The following is a 21,783-nucleotide window of genomic DNA, read 5'->3' on the forward strand; positions in this document are numbered from 1 at the left end:
AACAACCGCGTCGACCGCGACCAACCTGCGTCATCAATAGCGAGGGGGAAAAGCGGGTTTGCTTGTTACGACTGCGTTTTGTTTTGTCTTATTTTCATTAACACGGTGCTCGATGCGGCAGATTGGCTTCGTGCTGCTTTTACACTTGTATGGTTTGATGTTCAGTTGCGTGAACTTGACGTCAAACTATGCGGAGCTGGTTGAAGAAAAGCGCCTTGATTATGGAGCTCGTGGGGATCTCGGACTAGCCCCGTGATGTCGTGCACCGCGGAAGAGGGGGGAAGATCAACACAGCGCCGAGGGAGTACTGTCCGGGACTTGAGGACCGCGACTTCCCCACAAGACTTCGACCAAGAGGCAATCCTTTATATAACTTATATTACGTTAGTTTTCCGGTGGGGAGATTGTTGATCGATTATGATCTGAAATACTGCAAGCGTTGCGTCATCGAGCAGTGTCTACTGCTGCGCTCATGCGCAAGTAACACGACCCATACCCACAAGGAAGATTCAGCACCAGTACGCGCTCGCGTTTCTCTTTTTATTTTTGTTTGGTTATGATGATACATAGCATTGAACATGACAAAACCCGCCGTGGTTGCTCAATGGCCATGGCGTTGGGCTGCTGAGCACGAGGTCGCGCGATCGAATCCCGGCCACGGCGGCCGCATTTCGATGGGGGCGAAAACAGCCGTGTATTTAGATTTAGCTGCACGTTAAAGAACCCCAGGTGGTCTAAATTTCCGGAGCCCTCCACTACGGCGTGCCTCATAACCAGAAAGTGGTTTTGGCACGTTAAACCCCATAATTTGATTTTTTAACATGACAAAGTCTAAAAAAACGTCGCAGCTCCAGGCCTTTAGGAATTATACTCGCATCTTGTTAGCCTCCTTACTCTTAAGGATAACCTTTCTTTACGAATCCTCCCGGACTTTCCTGACCGTTGCTGCTGGATGCTGATGCTGCTGTCTCGCCGAACAGCTCACACTTTAAAAAAATTTAAATACACGCCTGATGGGGGGATCTAAATTCGATTCCCCGTCACAACAGCTCGATGCTTTAAGCATTAGGTTACAGTCTCACGTAAACAGTATCGTGCCAACTCCAACTAGCCCGTTGATATTATCTTCGTGTGTGTCACTTTCGTATATAGCATGGGTACGCGTAAGAAGACACATGTGTGCGCGTACGAGTTTCCCTTGCATCAAAGACACAGAAATGAAGTGGGCAAACTTATAACATTTGCTTAACAGCCTCACATAGATTCCAAGATGTGCGTTGCACATGCTTGATTTTCCTTTTTTTTAACTTTGTACGTGTGTCTGTGTGGCTCGCAGTGCATGTTTACGTTTGCGAAACGAAGGAGAGGGGAGGCTCGCATGCGTGTGCGTCTTATTTGCGCGCACTTTCGTGCACGTACGTCACACACGCACAGTGCATAGCACGTGTGCGGCATCGTACGCATACTTGAGCTCGACCGCGTGCATCCGCTTAGACACCGGGAAACATCAATCTTTCTGAATTGCTCGAAACGGCAAAGAAGTGCCTGCCGGGCTCTTGAGAGTTGCGTGGCCCCGACTGAAATATCTGCGCTCCATCCGCGCCAGCGTGCAAGACACGCCTCCTTGACGCTACCTGGAAAGTGGCTGGTCATGCATCATGTCGTTTGGTGTCGCGCATGCACACTTTTTTTTTTTTACCTGGAAGGGGTAGACGAGAGATGCATTTCTGTGGGAGCCTATCGTCAATCAGGGTAACGGCAAGAAAATGAAGACGCACGAACCGCACCAAAATGCGATACTTTCTAATGATGCTGTAGGCGCGAGGCAAGTATAGAAGTTGAGAGCTGGACATTTTGGAGGACGCTCAACGAAGAGGTGCGCCATGCGTTTCGGCCGAGGTGAAAGGAATTCTCAGAGACATTGCACACAACAGCGAAGCGGCCACTGTGCTCTAAGTTATTATGCACTCTGCTACCTAGAAGGTATTGGTCAACGGGAAATCGGGCATCAGTGCGCAGAGTGCCTAGTAAAGAAGAGTGCAGTGCATGCTCTGACCGCATACTGAACGCTGATGATGATCGCAGTCAAGTAGCACCGCGTGACATGCACTGCGAATGTAGCCACAGGTGAGCTTGGCCTGGCAATCCAAACCACCGACGGCTTTGCCAGAGCCGCTCCATTACTCAATACTATTTAGTGTGAATTCCGCATTTTTTTAATAACAATTGGTTTTCGTTCGGTCTGTCTGAGCGGTAAAAGGAAGGAAACTTAAGAAGAGCACAGAGCATTTTTTATATATATCGAAATCTTCTGTCACGAGTTCTACATATATGACAAGAGTCTAGTGGTTCATCATACTCATAAATCGGCAATCACGAGAGGATGAAGAATGCCAGCAATTTATTTTTATATCACTGATTATAATGAAATAATCATTATAGTAATATAATGAAGTAACTGATTATAATGAAATAATTTATTCTAATTAATTGTTCACTCTTATCAATTATTAATTGAATCGGAAATCGTAGGGCACCGATGCACGTCGGTGAATGTCCAGCAAACTGGTTCTACGACGACGGAGCCACCAAAAGTCTGTCAAACAGGTGTCTTGCCGGAAAGCGATGACGGGACCGTCGGGAAACGTCAACTTGCAGCAACAAACCGTGTAATTTTACTGCTGCCATTGGTTCATATGCCCTTGACTGTTAAAGAGAACTGCCAGCTCCATCCTCCGCAGGTCATCGGTAGTGCCGCAGTACACCTGTCACGCGAACTCCAGTAGCAGCGGTAGGTTTGACATTTGGGTGAGTTTGGTATATGGATCCATAATGAAGCTTGTGCGTATCGCCTTTTATTCCTCATGTCTCGAGCTCCATATGATATCGTTCTAATGCATGTAAAGTTTTATTCCTGTACGTTCACTTAATCTTATTTAGTCGTCGCTTTCATTTGTTTCGGGGATTGCATACGTTGCATGGCTTTTGTACTCCTTATATATATATATATATATATAGACGAGTATGTGCAGATGAGATTATGAAGCATATGAATAATGTGCACATTAAATATATATGTGAGGAGTGCGTGTGTGTGTGCGTGCGTGTGCGTGCGTGTGTGTGTGTGTGTGCGCGCGCGTGTGTGCGCGCGTGTGTGCGCGCGTGTGTGCGCGCGTGTGTGTGTGCGTGCGTGTGTGTGTGTGTGTGTGTGTGTGTGTGTGTGTGTTTGTGTGCGTGCGTGCGTGCGTGCGCGCGCGCGCTAACATAATATTAACTGCAGAAGCGGTGAGAAACTGCAGACTGGCTCTCCTCAACAAATGCGCAGCGTATACAAGGACTAAGCGTGGCTGCATCCCCTCACTATGCGGCGGCATTATACGGAAGCTTGAGCGTATAAGATTAAAGCATGCACATAATACGTTTCTTCAAGCAAGTATTTAACCGAGGAATTGGGGTAATTAGAGGCTTGGCATGTGAGCGAGCCGGACAAGTCCGAGGCCCGAGGCTGGTTTGGCGAGTTAAGGTTGTTTACTATAAACAAAACCGCACTCGTTGCGAGAAACAGGAAACGTCGCAGTGCGCTACATGCGCAGGCACTTCTATCGCCGCATGTTCGTAAAGTCTCGATACCGCATATTTTGAAAATGCGTCCTCTCCAGCGGGAAACACAGACGTAACCACGCAGATATATCTGCCCTGAATCCAAACAATGGCGAAGCCCTTGCGTTAACACGCATAGTCTGATTAACCGCTTTACCGTGCTTTTGACACGTAAAACCCCGTACTTTACATTGGTTCTACTCTCAAATATTATAATTAGATGAAAAGTGGCATGGAGAAAATTGCGAAGCAACATGAAAAACTCCCTATACAGCTTTCTATTTCTCAATGTGTGTTACATAAGAGTGTGTTTTTCCCTTGTTCTGATGGGGGCGCTGCGATCAAGCACTCTGCTCTGTGGCCGCAGCGCGATATGATCTGCACCAGGGAGAAGCAGATACGTTTGTGATGTTAGGTCGTGAAATATAGCCGTAACGTACCAGATGGTGCAAGTCCCGCCACGTCTTCTGTTCCGTTGTCACGTGTCGTCGTCCACGTTTCGATAGTCATGAGCTGTGCCACCCTTCATCTGTTGCCACGCCTTCTGCGACAGCGGGTCGTACTACGTGAAACCCGCAGATGACGAAACCTCAAAGGCACCTACCGACTCGCGAGAAGGGGAAGGGGGGGGGGGGAGGTTGATCGGCAATATATTGCTAATTCACGAAATGAAGACGACGACGTGGCTTGCTTCACGTGGGCTGGCTTCCATTTTGGCCGGTGCTTGCTATACTTGTAACTACGAGCGTACATCGTGTAAGTAGTTTCCCGCCTACTTTACTTCCACTTAAAAGTGTTCACGCAACGGAGGTCAAAATTACGATTGAAGTTATACATTGGTTCTACAACCGACGTGGTTGCATATAGGTTTTAGCGTTGCCTTGCTAAGCACGAGGTGGCGGGATCGAATCCCGGCCGCGGCGGCTGTATTTCGATGGGGGCGGAATGCAAGCACGCCTGTGTACGGTTCATTGAGTGCACGTTAGAGAACCTCATGTGGTCAAAATATCGTGTATTGGGCGCACGCACATTAAAGAACCCCAGGGGGTCTAAATTAATCCCGAGTCCCCACTACGGCGTACCTTATAATCATATCATGGTTTTTTTTAATTCAATTCGATTCAAACGAATTTTATTCACAGCACACATACAAGGTTGTGTTGAAGTGGCAAGAAAGCTGTAAGCATACATCTTGACGGAGGCCCCGGGGGCAATAATTGGTAGTAGTGACAATGCATTGGCAATAGGGTTAAATGAAAATACATGAATTCACACCAATAAATAGCTATATCTATATTATAAGCAACAGTCACAACAATAAATACCTATACCTACCCCTCTGCCGACACGTAAAACCCTAGAACTTTACATTGGTTCTATAACTGGTGTTGCTTGTGCGCAGGTAAATCAGTATACAGGATGACCCAACTGTCATGCGCCAAGATTTAAAGACATGCAAATGCCACGTAGCTTAACAGAATTACCGTAATTTTGTTTACCGTTACTTCGAGGTACTCAGACTATGTTATTGCATTCTGCCTAATTACACAATTATTCTTAATTAGTTAATCAACATCTCAAATATTATAATAGATAAAAAGTGTCAACGAGAAAAGTGTAGACCAACATGAAAAACTCCCGATACAGCTTTCTGTTGCTCAATACGTGCTACATAAAAGTGTTTTTCCGAGCGTTAAAGAAGCCCGTCAATACGCGAAAAATTGCCGCGTGCGGCAATTTTAAAACAAACCAGAAGCCAAACAGAGTTAATTTCGAACGATATTAGGGCTGCGATAGCAGAGCGATCAATTTCAGGGTGAGCAAATCTTATCGGCAGTGACTCGCCGGGATGTAAGCTGTCAGGGGGGGGGGGGGGGGGGGGGTATGAAACATCCGTTTCTCTTATCTCCAGACACGCAGCCTTTGCTTCCGCACTATCTCTTCAATAAGCTTCACCACATCCGTATAGCTTTTCTTGTCCTTTATTTTGTTCTGGAATGAACTCGTTGAAAGTGACAAGTTCAAAACCAACAAAAATACGTTGATGGCGCTCCTGAACCGACGTTATCCTCAGCATTAGTGCCGCGGGCTCTTTCAAAGCATTTCCTCCGCTTTTTCTCTCTCTCTCTCTCTCTTCTTTTTTTTATCCATATTATGTAAGCTTCGTTTCTGAGTGTTCTTTTACACGTCTGATGAACCTCAGTAAAAATAAATATATGCAGATTCAACGCACATGTTGGAATCTATCTGAAGCGAAGCTTTAGTAAAGCTGGTAATTAAATGTCATGGAGCTTACGATGATGCGCAGAATTTGTGTTTACATTCTTCGCATGCAACGTGTAAGTTCAAGAAATCCAACAAACCATGTTTATCCCCCTCCCCACCCGCACACAAATGTCCAAACATTAATCCCATGCAATTTTTATGTTTATGCACTACAACGCTCACAAGTTATACCCAGATGTAAGCGTCATGCAAACGAGGCGGATGCAAAGCGTGTGACGTATATGCAGTGATGTCACGAGGACGTCACCAGGTTGCCCGGGCCCAGTCGAGCTGTCAAAATAGAGCTCTTTTGCCCAGGCACCCTTACCAGAAATGTCTATTTTCTTCTGGAAAATAAAAACCGAAATGAATGAAATGAAAGCGATATGCATGATGCTTGTCGAGGGAAGAATGGCGGTGAGGGATGTACACTCGGCCTCAAAATATTACGGACCATGGAATCTGTGAAAAAGCTGAATATCTCGGCAACCTCGCAACGCAGCGTGGTATTTGCATTTCAGGCCTCGACTATAATATGCTAACAACATTGTCTTATACAGTTTTACTGGCTACTGGTACAGGCTGCTTTGGAATTAAACGTTTTCTGAGATGCCGTGGTCCGTAAACTTTTGTGGCCGGGTGTACGTACGCACAGAGACGTATACGGCACGTCTGTAAATACACAAAGGTGACGATGTTTGCACTGCAGGCACGTATTGTCGGATGGCAAAGGGGTATGAGTGGCAGTAATTATACGACTGACACTTGTGTGAGGCCTTTCTGCATTTAAAGAGACAGAACGGTGAGAAGGCCACCAGGCAACGTGTCGAATATGCTCCCTGGTAGCTTCAGTGGCTATGTACGTTGGTATTGGGCGATTTCGCGCTATGACAATCGTCCCCGCTGTAGAGGCACACTTCAGAACACCGAGACAGTTTCCTGGAGGCTTAAGCCTGCATTTCCTGGAGCGCACGCAGGTTCGTTTCGCTGGTATTGCCTGGCACAGGGAGGCTACGTATCTTGCAAAACCCAGGAACAAAGCATTACAAAGCTGCAGCACCGACCCTACCGATGTCACTCGTGACTTTCCGCCGATGTATTTGGGAAGGTGCGTGTTATTGTAGTTAACCTCCTTTTTAGAGCATGAATCGAGTAGGCTCCGTGATAAGTTCCGGTTGACAATTACCCCTAAAAAGCTGTATTTCTGCGAGTTTGCAATTGCTTGCCCATTGACACTTCCAGAGTAAGGCATCATTGCCTTTTCGTGCGAGGGCAATAAGGCGGCAATACTCTGAAGACAGCTCTGAATTCTGTTTCGCATGTACAACGATGTTAACGTAGCGGCCTTTCATAGCCTCTCTCGTACATGCAGTGGTGTGACGGCAGATTCCCAGATGTCATCAGCATAGCTCGATACTTGGATTGCGCTGGGCAAGCATCGAACAAAATCAACCAGGGGCGCTATAACGTAAAACTTCCAAACTTTTCTATTCCAATTCTGCAATCAGCCTTACGCGATTGGAGGAGGAGGAGGAATAAACTTTATTTGTGCACAGCAGATTTGAGACTAAGGCCTCTACCTAAATGACGGCCTCGAGCCCTTGGGCCCTGGCGGCATCTTCGGCCTGCTGGATTGCCTTGCGTTGGTCTTCCGGTGCACAGCTGAGCAACGCGGTCTCCCACTGCTCTCTGGTTTTAATTATTTTATTCTGTATGGGTGTACGAGGACAAGCCCATACCATGTGTTGTAGGTCCACCCTTTCTTCACAGAATCTACATCTATCCGTGTAAAGGTCCGGGTAGTAGCGGTGGTAGGCCACCGGGTTCGGATATGTATCTGTTTGTAAGAGGCGCCATGCCGTCGCTTGCCGTCTATTTAACGAGGAGTGTGCCGGGGGGAAATGGGCCCTTCCCAATTTATAGTGTTTGGTGATCTCGCTAAAGCTGGTCATCCGGTCTCTCTCCGTTCCCAGTATTTGTTGCGTGTCACCTGCTCGGCCTGTCAGTTCTCGAGCCAGGTTGTGCGCTATTTCGTTCCCGGGAAGGGAGGAGTGTGCGGGTGCCCATATAATGTGAATGTCCCGATCTTCACGAAAGTTGTTTAAAATTCTGAGTGCTTCCGGCGAGATTCTTCCTTTTGCATAGTTCTTGACTGCTGTCTTGCAGTCGCTTACTATGATGTTGGCTTCCGTGGAGGCTATTGCCAGTGCTAAGGCAGCTTCCTCCGCCACCTCTGCCTTCCATGTTTTCACCGTCCCACTAACTCTGCAGTCACCCTCTAGACTCGTAGCAACTATCGACATACGCGATTGGTTAAGAACTTTTTTGGACCACCCCACTTCGCCTGGCTGTCACGGGACGTCACGAAAACCGCGATAGCTACCCATATCATGTGACGTGTGCGCACTGATTATGCATGATTTGACTGAACAAAAGCAAAATAGTTATTTCTGATTCGACGCCTTTTCACCATTAGCGCTCGGCTATTGGTCAAAGGCTTTAGGGCTGCACTCACTTCACCTGCCTGTCACGCGACGTCACAAAACCACAACAACTCACCGCGTCAAAGTGACTTGTACGCGTAAAAGATGCATTAATATGCCTAACAAAACTGAGTTTTCTTCTGAATAGCCGCAGGCAGCCCCGTTCCGAATGGAATAAAAGATGGCTGCCGCCGATCACCTAGGCACTGACTACTCGCACCTACCGAAAGCATGGGTTTACTTGCGTATAATAAAGCTTTCTGCGTGGTCGCGTAATGTTTTCGAGCACTTTCCGCACGTTTACGACCTCGTTCTGCCAACTCTTCTTTGCTGAGGATCCATTTTAGCTTCATTCTTAAGCTTCCGTTGCATGCCGCCACGATTTTCGACCAGCCACGGCGAGTTAAATAAGGTGAAGCGGACAAATCGCAGACGCCGGCACCACCCTCTTCGTCCGGTTATCGATTTTCAGTGCAGTGGCTCGGCCCCATCAAATCCCTATCAACTTGAGCGTGCTCCTCGCCCCTTGTCAGCCAATTAGATAAGATAAGCCGCTAAGCATAGGCAATGTTATTCGTTTTTGAAGCAAGCAAAAGTGATCTCCTATGAACGAGGGAAGCGTTTGATTGGTCTGTTCAGACAACCGTGCGGGTGACCGCCCCATGCTTGCGTCGGTGGTTACGCAAATTTCATGTCAGGAGATTGGAATAAAAACATTTTGGAATAGTTTTTCGTTATAGGGCCCCAGCACTAGGTTGATTAGTGTCCAGTTCAATCAACACACCGCCTTGCAACACCCCACGGCATGTTTGGTGATTAGTCGTGGCGAATTATTGGTCATCGCGAAGAATTGTCTGTCGGTCAAAAAGCCGGCAGATCCCAGGCCCTGTGGGAATCGATGTTATGCGAAGCAAAGCGCGGGAAATCTACCAAGTTAACGAAACGACCATGAGAGCACCAAGACGTAGGCGGGCTCTTTTACGACCTACATGACACGCATGTCGTAATATTCATGTCATGACCGATCATTTATGTTCGTCGTACACTCTTGTCATACTATGCCAAGGTTCGTTTTGCTGGTGTTTCCTAGTACAGGGAAGCTATATATCCTGCAAAACCCAGGAACAAGGCATTAAAAAGCTGCAGCTTCGTACCGCTTTGTCGGATGACGTCAGATGACGGCGAAAATGCATCCCCGCACAATACCCCGAATATATACATATACCCCACATCTCCACCAAAATACTACGGAGAGAAAAAACGCCTGACACTACGTTTACAAGATATATACAACGGGCAGAAGACAGGCATACAAGATCAAGATGGAGCCCGTACGCACGACTGTCGGCGATTGTCGGCTTCGTCAGTCTTCTCATTATCGTTCGCTCCTCCGTAGCAATATATATATATATATATATATATATATATATATATATATATATATATATTAGCTGCACCAAACCCTGGAAGTTATAGACAAAGAAAGAAAAAGAACTTTCAAGCCGCCTAAACTTTCTTTTTCTTTTACGTTTTCCACTTTGGCCGGCAAAGGTAATCGCCAAATGCAACTGAGACAAACTTCAGATAAACGAGTGTAAAAGAGCGAGAAATTAGTACTTTAAAACAGTCTGTGGTGCATAAATACACAAGACATCCCGCCAGAGGTACGTGCATGATATTTCTAGATTCAATTTTGCGGTTCTTGAGTAACCTAAATAACGCTCTCAAACTTTCCGGAGTAACCTTCTGGTTGCGGCGTGCGCAATTCGTCAAAGAAAGCCTAGCTGCTCTCCATGAAGTTGTTTTGCTTTCCTTTTGGATGCAGTGTAACTTCTTGGCATTGTTGTGTTTTCAGCGTGGTTTCTGCCGCATCATCGAGCCAATTAGTTGTAATTAGGCATGCAAAACTCTTTTAATAGTGCGTGGCATGTTATGTCATGAGAACCGTGTGCCTTTTGTGACATTGTATATGAGGTAAGGTTAGTTTAGTGTGTGTGTGTGCGTGTGTGTGTGTGTGTGTGTGTGTGTGTGTGTGTGTGTGTGTGTGTGTGTGTGTGTGTGTGTGTGTGTGTGTGTGTGTGTGTGTGTGTTTGCTGGCACACGGTTTGCACGGTTTGCTGGCCCAGCGTAAACCAGTCGCGGAAGTGTCGCATATACTGCCGACGTCGTGGATATCAAGTGTAGCCAGGTTGCAAAGCAGCGAAAGAAAAAAAAAAAAAGGACGCCGTTCCCAAACGCGTGCTGGCGCGCAGACGTGATGAAATGGATGGCGCGTCGCGCGGCCTTCCCGCCTTTTTTGAAAAGTGAGAAATTTTCCGAGGCGAAGCAGCTGGTATTATGTTCCTTCTTGAACTATACTCGCATAACTGTCAAGACTCCGCGATATACATACCGTTTATGCATGTGCTCGAAGCATAAACACGGTGATATTATTCGCGGTGCTTCCCAATTCGCAAGTGTGCATTTTTCTATTTTTTTCGTTCTCCGATCGCGAGTGGCCCGCAAACCACGCCCACGCCACTCTCCAGCGACGCGTCTCTTCGTCGGGTTCTTATGTTTCACGAAGTTTCGGAGAGCCGTATAGTCCTTGTTTACGTGGCGTGCTCGTCGCAGCGCTCCGCTGGATGCACGAAGTGTATACGTAAATCGATGAACAGCCTCCCGCGTCCTGTGTGCATACGTGTCCTCGTGGTACTTGTGTGCGCTGAGAATGTCCTTGTTATCTACTGCGTTTTGCGTCCATCCTTCTTGGTCGGCAGCGCAAGGTTGTCGCGGCTGCTGCGTGGAGCCGCGAACAAGAACGTATGCACGGATCGGAAGCAAAGTCGATGGCGTGCGTTGATATGACGAGGAAACCTTGCTCGCTCCCTGGGGAATGCCGCACGCAAGACCGAAGTGGTGTATACGTTTACCAGAATGAGAACGGTATACAAAAATGTTTATTGAAAATAAATAAATAAATAAATAAATAAATAAATAAATAAATAAATAAATAAATAAATAAATAAAGTACACCTGTGGCGCTTACGGAGTTAAATATCAGTTAAATGTCTTGTTTTACTCCTTTGCGGTAAAACAGTAATTTATCGCAGGTGGTGAGCGGAGGATCTCTCTTGAAAATGTTGCGGATTATTATTTTTCTTATTCGGCTGGATTGTCACACGGCATAACATCAGAATGAAATTATATGTAAGCGCGGAGGCCCGTTTCATGCAAATACTGATAAGAAAAAGCTGACCACGTGTTCCTTCAGGCCAATCGCAAGGCTTGTAGTTTCATGCTACATTCGGGTGGATGACATTTTCTTTCTTTTCCTTTCATGCCACTTCCTCTATCTTGCAGGGTTCCGCAGAGCTGATTCAGTGTATACTCAGTGACCCCGTGCTTCGAGTTTTGTCAGTTAATTCGACCTCGCGCTGCGATCTGCTATAGTTTCCACCGTTAGCTCAGATGGCAGAGCGACCTCCTCCAAAAGACGTTGGTCGCGGGCTCGAATCCCGGACCGGGATGAAGTTTTCCTCAACTGTGACTGCTTCTTTTTGAGAAACCCGTACGGTGTTTCCTTGTATAGTCTCGCACTATACATTCGGCTGGATTGCATTTTTTTTTTCATTTCATGACACTTCCTCCGCCTTTCGGGATTCCGCGGTACTGATTTTGCCGCTGCCTGTCTGTTTGTCTGAAGCAGGCCTGTTAGCAGCTAGGTGCCCCCAAGTCACCGGACCACTACAAGAAATTAATACATTAAGGTGTGGTAAACTGACTGACATCACTGGCGTAAAGTTCCTTCTCTGCACCTTGATTGCGCATGCGTGCATTCTTTCGCAGAACGTTGGGAGTAATGCCCCCCATGATTGTTCGTGAAGGATGATGTGATTCGGCAATAAACCAAGGAGGGATGGTTCTGGGAACGGTTGCTTCGCTCGAGAGCGGTGTTGCAAGAAAGATCTCTCCTGTGGGAGTGATTCAAACTGCATACGATGCTGCGTGGCGGAGTATACGTCTGCGCGGATGATCCAAATGCGGCGTTAGAAAAGTTTAGGTGCGAATGAACTTTTCACGCGACCCTTACACTACTAGGACTATAAGAGTGGCAAGAAAAGTTTGCTCGTTTATATACTATGTTTAGCCAAAAGGTTATCGAAAGTCTTACTCGGTGTGTCACCGCATATATATATATATATATATATATAACAAAGTTTTTCCTACCATGCGTTCTCGTTTCTTATTTTTTTCTTTTTTGCTTAAGCCTTCTGGAGGATGATTGTTTTTAAACTCATTTTTAAAGCAGTCGTTTGCAAACTCTCATTAGCGAAGGCTGACGGTCTGTCCAGAGCAGGGAACGCGTATATTCTGTTTCTTAAAACCCATTCCCTCCGTGCCAGACAGTGGCTGCAAACCAGACCACGAGCCGCTAACACTATCCATGTAATCGAGTTTACAGCGAGCTAGTCTCCGCCAAACTACAACCAGAAAAAACTGTCGCTTCCATGCTTAATGCGAAATGCTTTATGTTAATGTCTCGTCTGTGGCATCTTCCAAAGCTTACCACCCTCGTTTCGCCGCCGAAAGTGCGTCGGATATGACGTCCCCTAATTGCTCGACACATGACAGGCCTGCTGTCGTGGTTAGCGCCAGCTTTGTGTCGTTCAAAAAAGCGCTCGCTCTATAGAAGCGTCCTTAATCATGCCCATTGCAAAACCCAGGCTCAAATGCTGCGGTGATAATCTTTTCTAGGACCATGTAAATGGGTGCATTACTCATTGCAACGAAAGACCGCTGGAGTTCTATGATATTCACAGAACAACTTCGCAAATATCTGGGGAAAATTCGGGGTCTCCGCAGCGCCTATTCTACTTGCATGCCCTTATACATTGAGCCACTGACTTCTCTGCATGACGCACAAAATATATGGTGGGGCATTACTTTTTTTCCGTCAATTAATGCAACTGCTGGAAAATTTTAATTGGAATAATTATTGTCGAACTAACGGCGCCTTGCTCTAATGAGGAAATTACGGGGAAGAAATCCGAGAAATACAAGTGTGTCCTGTTACAAGCCCGCCAGGATTCGAACTCGGGCCGTTTGAGGCCGTACCTAAAACAAATTAGAATCGTACAAAAAAATTAAGAAAATTTGAAAGTGAAAAAGAAAACTAAGAAAACAGCAACGCTGTACGCAGTCGCGTAAACGCACGCATCGCAATTACTGAAGTCCGTACGAAATAAAGGCAGATTATAGGTAACCCGTATGAAAAAATTCCGATATCAATTTATGGACAGTGAGTAGATTGAACAACCTCGGCCAGGCGGCGCTGCTGCGCCTTACCAAAAGCGCCCCCTTGTTGGAAAAATGTCGCATCGGTGGTCGTACACGGCCCTCCGTCGGCTGTTGCTTTACATTGCGGCTCGATACTCTCTCCCTTGTTGCTCGTGGTGCTCGCGCTGTAGGTTAAACAGCAACGCGTGGTTTTATTGGGAAATACCAATGTGTAGACTACGGTTGCGTCTTTCCGAAACTGTCCGACGCAGAACACGTTTTTTTCGCGGCGGGACCACCGAAAAAGGCGAGCATCTGCTGTGCCTGTCATTCAGGGCGTCAGCTAAAAAAATGTGGTTGCAAGACGCAATTACAAACGCTAAGTGGGCTTCGCACACAAGCGGCAAGATCTTCCGCGACATTGAGATTAATGTATACGCGAGTGCAATGCAACAGAAGCCGCCTAGCTTAGAAATGTGCGAAACAAAAACGAGTATACTGTTTATTCCTTTCCAATGTGAAGCACGCTAATATTCATGGCGTGCTGAGTGGCATTAATTTTTTGGTATGTGCAAACGATTCCCTTTTTTTTTTTCGTCATGTCTCAGTAACATGGCTGCGAAGTTTCGCGCAACCAATTTCAATGGCTTTGTACACAGTATATGGCCGCATGTTTCACCATGCCCATGCATTTTAAGAAGGAAACTGCATCACAGAAATTTATGTTCGGCGATTATAACATCGTTGCGCGTTTGAGAAGCAGAAAGGAAGGGTTAACCAGCTCGTACTCCGATTTTACGTTGTTCAGAAACGATTCTACTAAGAAAAGGCATATCTAAAAGAATGATAAGTTATCTTCGTTTTGGCAACAACTACGTCCAGTTATTAGTGCAAAGATTTGCAAAGGCTTACGAAAATAGAATAAACTAAGTGTTCAATGATAAACAGTGTGCAATTTCCAAGTGTCTAAACTGCTATAGTTGTCACGAGACCGCCTCACAGGCTTGCAGAGTGGGAATAGAATTTCCGAAAAAACACCCATGATTGCTGCCAGAGCCTGCTGTCGCAAATACAGCGTTTTGAAAAACCCGCATTGTGCACTTAACCACGACATTGTTCCTCCATCAGCTGGTGCTGCAGCGCACTTCTTGAAAGGGGAAAGCGTTAGGCCTCCTCATGGGTGTCCTCGATTTGGCTGCACTTCCGGCACTATAGTGCACTAGTGCTGCACTCTGGCGCTCGATTTGGCGAGTGCAGCGTGCGCCACTTGCACTGCCGCACTTGATTTGACATCGTGCAGGCCTTTTCGTGCACGAATTGTTTGCACGCTGGCACTTGCTCCGCTGTCAGTTCAGCTCTGTGCACGAGGTCAGGAGTTGTTGCAATCCGGTTGTTGCAGACGACAGTGTCGCGCTGCACTTGCGGCACTTGCACTGACAACACCTGCACGACACTTTTGTGAACTACGTGCAGAAAGTCCAGCAAAATCGAGGAGACCTTGCAGTTTCACGGGCTGGTGTCAGCGTTCCGTGTTTTAGAGGTTGACGTGACACTGAAGGACACAAAAGTAATGTGTACCAAGCTTGCGAGATGACGATGCCATGCTTTCCATTCTGGAAACGCAACCACCAGTAGCACGTGCTTCAACGCACACGGACGCGCGGTCGCTCCGACGGGACATGAGGCAACCTAAAAACCTAAAACATTTATCCATTACTTTGAATCCATTATTTAATATAACTTTTCTCTTCAGGTTACGCGCAATGTTAGGTTATCTCATCCTGTCCCATTACTGGACAGTGATGAGCAGCTGCACTTTTGTGCAGCTGCTCGCGGGGGTAACATCTGACATATTCAGCTATATACAGACCGCCATACAAGCACTTTTAGTTTCTCTTTAATTACACCAAAGAGTGGCCGGCAGGATCCCCCTGACGTCAACCTAAGATACGTGACCTGCGTACGCTTTCGAGACTTCCCGGTCCCTCTGGGATGGCGGTCGTGAACACCGGGCTCTCGCTGCATGGCTGAGAGTCCGTCCCGACAAAATGTTTTGCTCGTCTGCATACTCGTTCATTTCGTCTCACTTTCATCTACTGCTGCTCAATCTGTTCAAAGGGCGCCCTTTTCTTGGTTGCAGAGCTTCTTAATAAGAGGCTTTCCTTGTCTCATCCTTCGCACTTTGCAGCAGGTACTTAGTTAGGTAGGGTGCTGTCTCGCCTCGTCTTAATAAAAAGAAAGTAATGCGTGTCCGACGGTGCAATGGAACCTCTGCTGTCAAGCACAGCAGCCGTCACGATCTTCTTTTTTTCTTACATGGTATTCATTGCCTCACGTATAATACGATATCCGAGAAACGTGCAAGCTCCAACTGGCACGTCACATATTAATTATCTAGAAATGACCTATAAATCACAATAACGAAACTATAGAGCATTGCGTCATAATTTGTAAAGTGCAACATTCTGTCGGGATGTGCTTCACAGAACTCTTAAGACTTCATCTTCAATCAGCATTCCATCCGATACTTGATTGCACCCCACGGAGAAGGCGTACCATTTGATATGTTGTTTTTCTAATTGCCCTACATAGCATATGGAAGACACGTATGCTGTACTGAATCGCTCAACCCATTGTTTCGTCGAAATTTCAGTGCGCTCAAATGCTTGGTCACTTGGAGGACGTGTATGACCTAACAGAGTTTCAACCGGTCTGGTACCACCTCTTGATAAGTTGTCTGTCGCTGCCACTTAATTAGGTTCAAAACTACTTGTAGTGTTTCTTTTTTTTTTTTTTGGTAGTGCAAGCATGGTGTGAATACCGTGATTTATTCACGATCGCACTCGCGTACTTCTCTCGTTTCAAAGTCAGTCAGCTCAATGAAACTCTCGGCGCGCGTGCTCTGTGCCGCGTCTTCACATTCTTTCCTTAAGACAGCTCGTGCTCTGAGGCGCCGTGTGAGAATGCGCTATCACGTGGACCGGCCTACTTTCCGTAGTACTTTCCTCGTGGGACGCTACGTAAAAATTCTGCGACGTTAATAACCCGAGTTAATCACGCTTTAACATCGCTTCGCCGCTGCACAAATGTCATCGTTGTTTCACATACACCACATGACGTGTGATTCCACAGACATAGTCACTGACTACATCACAATCTGCGTTCCTCTCGTCTACCGCTCGTCTACAACCTATGTAGAAACCTACAATTACCATGTCGTAGGCTCGCGTCGAACGACCGGCGTATAAATCATGTCGTTGTTCCGACGATCGTCTCCAACTTGTTCATCGTCGGGGTGCTGTCGTACTCTAGCGACCCACACTCAATTTACAAAAGGCGATTGGTCCACCTGCTATCGCTTTGCGGAACCCCAAACAATGCTAGATAGCCAGGTACCTGCAAACTGCTTCGCCTAACATTGATTCCTGCAGTGCGCGGGATCTGCGCAATTTTCTTTTTTTTTTCATCTTTTGTCCGTACGTGCAACTCCGTTCGTTCTCTGCGATGAGCAGTATCTCACGAAAGGGCCGTTCTGTTCTTGGGGCGTTGTAATTGAGGACCGTGAAACAGCCCTGTTCGCTTTGTCTTGTCTTCCGGTAGCTGGGTGTGGTCGAATAACAAAATGTTCGAATCGAATAGGAATATTCGAGAAAAGTGCCCTTCGAATGTAGAATAAGATATCGAATATATTTTATTATTTATAAACAAAGTAAAATATAAAGGTTACGTCTAGGACGTTAACAACCATACGTCCAGTAAGCTGCATGAGGAGCCTGTATACGAGAAATTACTGGAAGGTTATTGTATCTGGCGCACCGTAACGGGGACTGTAATGAAACGAACGGGTATCACGTCACCAGATAAAGGAAGATCGTTGTTTTCATTGAGGGAACTAAGTGTAATATTATATACCGCACATGGTTTTAAGGCGTATGAACGTGATGGATATGGGTAAATGGATTGTTGTTCATCTATCGCGACTACAAATTCACAGGCTTTATAAAGGCTATACACATTATTGAAAGACTGGGAATTATTGAATAGAAGCTGTCTCCTCTAGGCGTTCGTTCACGAAGTGCTTTCACTTCGCAACCGCTCGTGTATACATCAATAGAGCAATCGGAAACAGTCGCCGCTTGCAACCACCTTTCTGCCTGTAGGTACCATTAATAAATGTTACCGCTTATATCAGAACGGAAACAAATACTCGACAATTCCGGCTGGAGCAAATGATGGAATCTAATAGTTCCTTGCTATACGATTCATATTGAAACTTTCAGGAGGATGGCCGCCGCGCTGCTTATTTGGTGGAGCACCGCACGCGTAATGCGAAGGTTTTGGGTTCGACTCCAGCCTATGGCAAACTATTTCTTCGAGCACTTTCAGTTCCCTTTGCCTTATTAGCACGACACTTTGTGAATAATATACATCCTTCTCACGGTTAATATAAAACACTTTTTTTACCTCCTGGTATTCACATCATTATAAAGCTTCCGTCATTACACGGAGCATTATAAAGAAGGCTTCATAAAACCACAAACTGGAGCCTTAGGAACAATTACGTAAACAGTTCGTTTGCAAACTTAGCTAGGGCTCTTCGGAGTATACGGGTCATGCGTTATCACATAAAGTTAAGAAAGGCAGAGCCTCCTTGGACAACTACCATGTGTGTATACCTTCGCGACCAAATGAGAAATGCGTACTGTCTGTGCTGATGGCAGAGCGAAAAAAAAAAAGCTTTTTCTGTAGTACGGATGGTCGCAGCAGCCGGTGCCACTATTGTGTAAAGCATGTTGCAATGAGACGTATTCATATTTAATGCGCTGAGAGAACACACGTGCTAGCTGCATCTTTACATAGTACCAAACAATACCCGCTGCCGAGTGGCGTGTCTAAACACCTTAACGCAATAGCGTTAAGGGCACCGCGTGGCAGAAAATCCGGCGTTGGTGTACCGCATCCAAGGTCGACCGTCGTTTCAGCAGAAATCGTCTCAAACCACGCACACCCAACCACGCAGGCCCTCCACATAGCGCAATGAAGTTACTGAACTGAATTTCTATAATGTACAATACGTTAGAAAAATCGTAAGGTACGACTTACAATCAACAGACATGATAGCGTTGGATTGTAATTTGATTATACGAGAAAGCATAATTCTGTTACGCGGAAGCTCAAAACACAAACACCTTTTCCAGCGTTTCTACCATTCATAGAGCGGCCATAGCCTCCGACATATGCGTGTGCCGGCGCGCGCAAATTTCAAAGGCCTTAAAGCGTCGCACCCGGTTCCTTGCAACACCTCCAAATGGCGCTTGCCTCCGCCGCATCGCACCCACCGTCCCGTTCCAAAGGGGACGCTCACAACATCGATCCATCCATCCATCGTACCGCATTGCATCCCATGCAGGAGGCCGTGTTTCTACCATAAAGCTCCCCTTCGTGCATAGCGTTCGCCGCCAGCATTTCGTGGTAAATATTACGGTTACATAAGCTGCAGTTGTTGGGAAGCCTGAGAAGCACTCAGGGAATCTTTGAATGCTATCGCCTTCCACTCTTAAAAGCGAAGCTTAAGCGTCCTCCAAAGTTTTAATGTGAATGGTCGTGTTTAGCTCGAAAAATATGGCTGCATGTTTGAGTGACGCAAGATGTTGTTTACTTGACAATATTGACGACATGGTGACCTGATTCAACACTGTGAGTGGGATGAAAGTTATCGCATTATTGCTTCAATTTTATGTTTGATCGTGTATAGTCGACCTCGTAAAGTATTCGAATAATATTCGAAAAATATTCGGATTTTCGAATTCCGACTACACTCGGACCTCGTTATAACGAAACGGGATATAACGAAGTAAATGAAATTTCCCTTGAAATACCCATGGAAGATCTATGTATCTAAAACCTCGATTTGACGAAGTGATATTGCTGTCCCGCCAACGGATATAACGAACTAGATTCGTCTCCGAAACTAAGAAATACCTGGCTGTTACGCTCCGAAGACATCGGTGCTAGTTCTCCACGGCAGTTCAAAGTTCCCGCGTCCTCGCATCCAGTACGCCGCCGAGCAACACTGGTCTTTCTCGGCCTCCGAGATCTGCCTCCGACTTCTCCCCACGGCGCGCCGCGCGGACTAGCAGCTGGGCGTGGTCTCCGAGATTACATTGCCACTGGTGCAGTCTCGGATGCCACGAGATTGCAAGCCCGTTGAATAGACCGGTGCAGAAGCATAAATGTGGATGTCCTGAAATTCCGATGGAAGTCACAGCAAAGTAGCAGTGTTGGGAGCGTAATAATCTACTAGGAGAAAACTTTGTAAACGTCATAACCAGCAACGCTTGTACCTTTTGAGAGTTGGTCTTTCACATATATGTGTCATGCGTCACCCACGTGCACCCACGTCGAAGCTAAGCAGGATCTAAAACAAATTCAAGAGACCACAAAATATTTTTTGAGTGTTTTGTGGTTTTCGAATAGCGTTCGCCGCGAAGCAGCAGCGAATTGTTGGTCTGGGGCACGGAGTGGTCTGGGGTCTAGCAGACGCCAAGCTTTCGGGAGTTATCATCATCATCATAGCAAAAGCAATATGGCAGCGCTCAGGAAAAGTCGACTGCTATGAACCATACTCGACATGCCGCTGATGTCCTGCGTGACCTGAGTCCAATTCGCAACAACATCCGCGTTTACGATGTTGTCAGAGAAAGTGCTTCTCTCGAAAGTGATTTGCCACTTACGGCGGAACGTTCCGATGTGTCGGTGGTTGTGTCACTCTGCCTCGGGCGAGCTGGATCCCGGTGTTAAACAGAGAATATCCCGAGGTCCTTCGCTCGAGCATTTCATTGCTAACTCTGCAAACAGCCTTGCTGAAACTAAAGTACCATGCTCAACAGAAGAGTTCCAACATCCCTACGTTACGGCCGATGAAGTCCGGGCAAAAGGGAAGAAAGGTGAGCAGATGGACACTAAAGTGGCTGTGCCCTTGAGTGCGTTTGCGTTAAATTTATTAAAGCTGAGCCTAGAAAGCGCTTGCACGCTCTCTTTCCGCTCCCCCGACGACATGCTGTAACAAATTAGCGGCCTCCAGCCGAGCACGTCTCTTAACAAGCTCGTGTAGCTGACTGCATCCAAAGCATTTGGAATAGAATTGCTCTAGCCCGAATACTAGTCCTTTCGAAAAACAAGAAGTATCAACAAAATTCTATGTCAATGTTGATCTCAAAATTGAATTAGGATGTGCTCTTTTTATTATTATTATTTTGTTGTTGTTGTTGTTGTTGTTGTTGTTGTTGTTGTTGTTGTTGTTGTTGTTGTTGTTGTTGTTGTTGTTGTTGTTGTTTACAAAATACTCCGTGCACTTTGTGTGACCCATGCTGTAGTTGAAACTGCATGTCCAGAGGAAATAATAAATGCTTAACATCCTCTTTTAATGTTGCCTTGACATCCCTTTGTTCTCCTTTAATGTCATGTTTGTGCAGCACAATTAGTCGCATTTTCTTTAGAATTGAACAGCGGGTGCACGTTAAAAGAACCCCAGATGGGAAAATTTAACCTGGAGTCCCCCACTGCGGCATGCCTCATGACCAAATTGTGGTTTTGGTACGTAAAATCCCAGAAGCAAATTTAATTTAATTCTTCATTGCAGGGCATCACACCCACCTTCAGATGAAAGCTAATATAACTACAGGCGTATATATATATATATATATATATATATATATATATATATATATATATATATATATATATAGCAAGACTTGCTTTTATGCATGATAGAAGGTTTTATTAATTTATAAAAAAATGACTGTGCATGTGTGCTTCAAGCTCATTATAGTTATTGGATCCATTTTCTGCTTTTCCAGTACATTTCGAAACATATGGGTGTCAGATGAATGTTAACGATACTGAAGTAGCCTGGTCCCTGTTGAAAGACGCTGGCTTTGAAAGGACCAACTCTGCGAGTGAGGTATACCACTTCAACATGAAGTCAACATCCAGCAGACCATGAAAGTTTTCTTCACATTTCAGGCTGATGTTGTGCTCATCATGACATGTGCCATACGAGAGGGCGCTGAAGGAAAGATCTGGTCGAAGATCAATCAACTCAAAATGCTGAAGAAGCTGCGCAAAGCTGACAAGCATGGGCCCCTGCAAATTGGAATCTTGGGTGAATTGTCAT

At 46.0% G+C, this 21,783-nt stretch overlaps 1 protein-coding gene across 2 annotated transcripts in view; it reads left to right on the top strand.

Annotated features, from left to right (window-relative positions):
• Window positions 1-21,783, top strand: part of LOC139060107 (mitochondrial tRNA methylthiotransferase CDK5RAP1-like) — a 127,206-nt gene that overhangs the window by 90,996 nt on the left and 14,427 nt on the right. The window contains exons 1-3 of one of the 2 annotated variants that reach the window (XM_070538938.1): window positions 20,179-20,554; window positions 21,467-21,570; window positions 21,633-21,771. In XM_070538938.1, coding sequence (XP_070395039.1) covers window positions 20,296-20,554; window positions 21,467-21,570; window positions 21,633-21,771 — 502 coding nt within the window. In that variant the 5' untranslated portion in view covers window positions 20,179-20,295. Of the gene's footprint in view, window positions 1-20,178; window positions 20,555-21,466; window positions 21,571-21,632; window positions 21,772-21,783 lie in introns of those variants that run through there. The other variant, XM_070538939.1, reaches the window with a different exon arrangement.

This window comes from Dermacentor albipictus, chromosome 5 (genome assembly GCF_038994185.2).
Source record: "Dermacentor albipictus isolate Rhodes 1998 colony chromosome 5, USDA_Dalb.pri_finalv2, whole genome shotgun sequence".
Lineage (NCBI taxonomy): Eukaryota > Metazoa > Arthropoda > Arachnida > Ixodida > Ixodidae > Dermacentor > Dermacentor albipictus.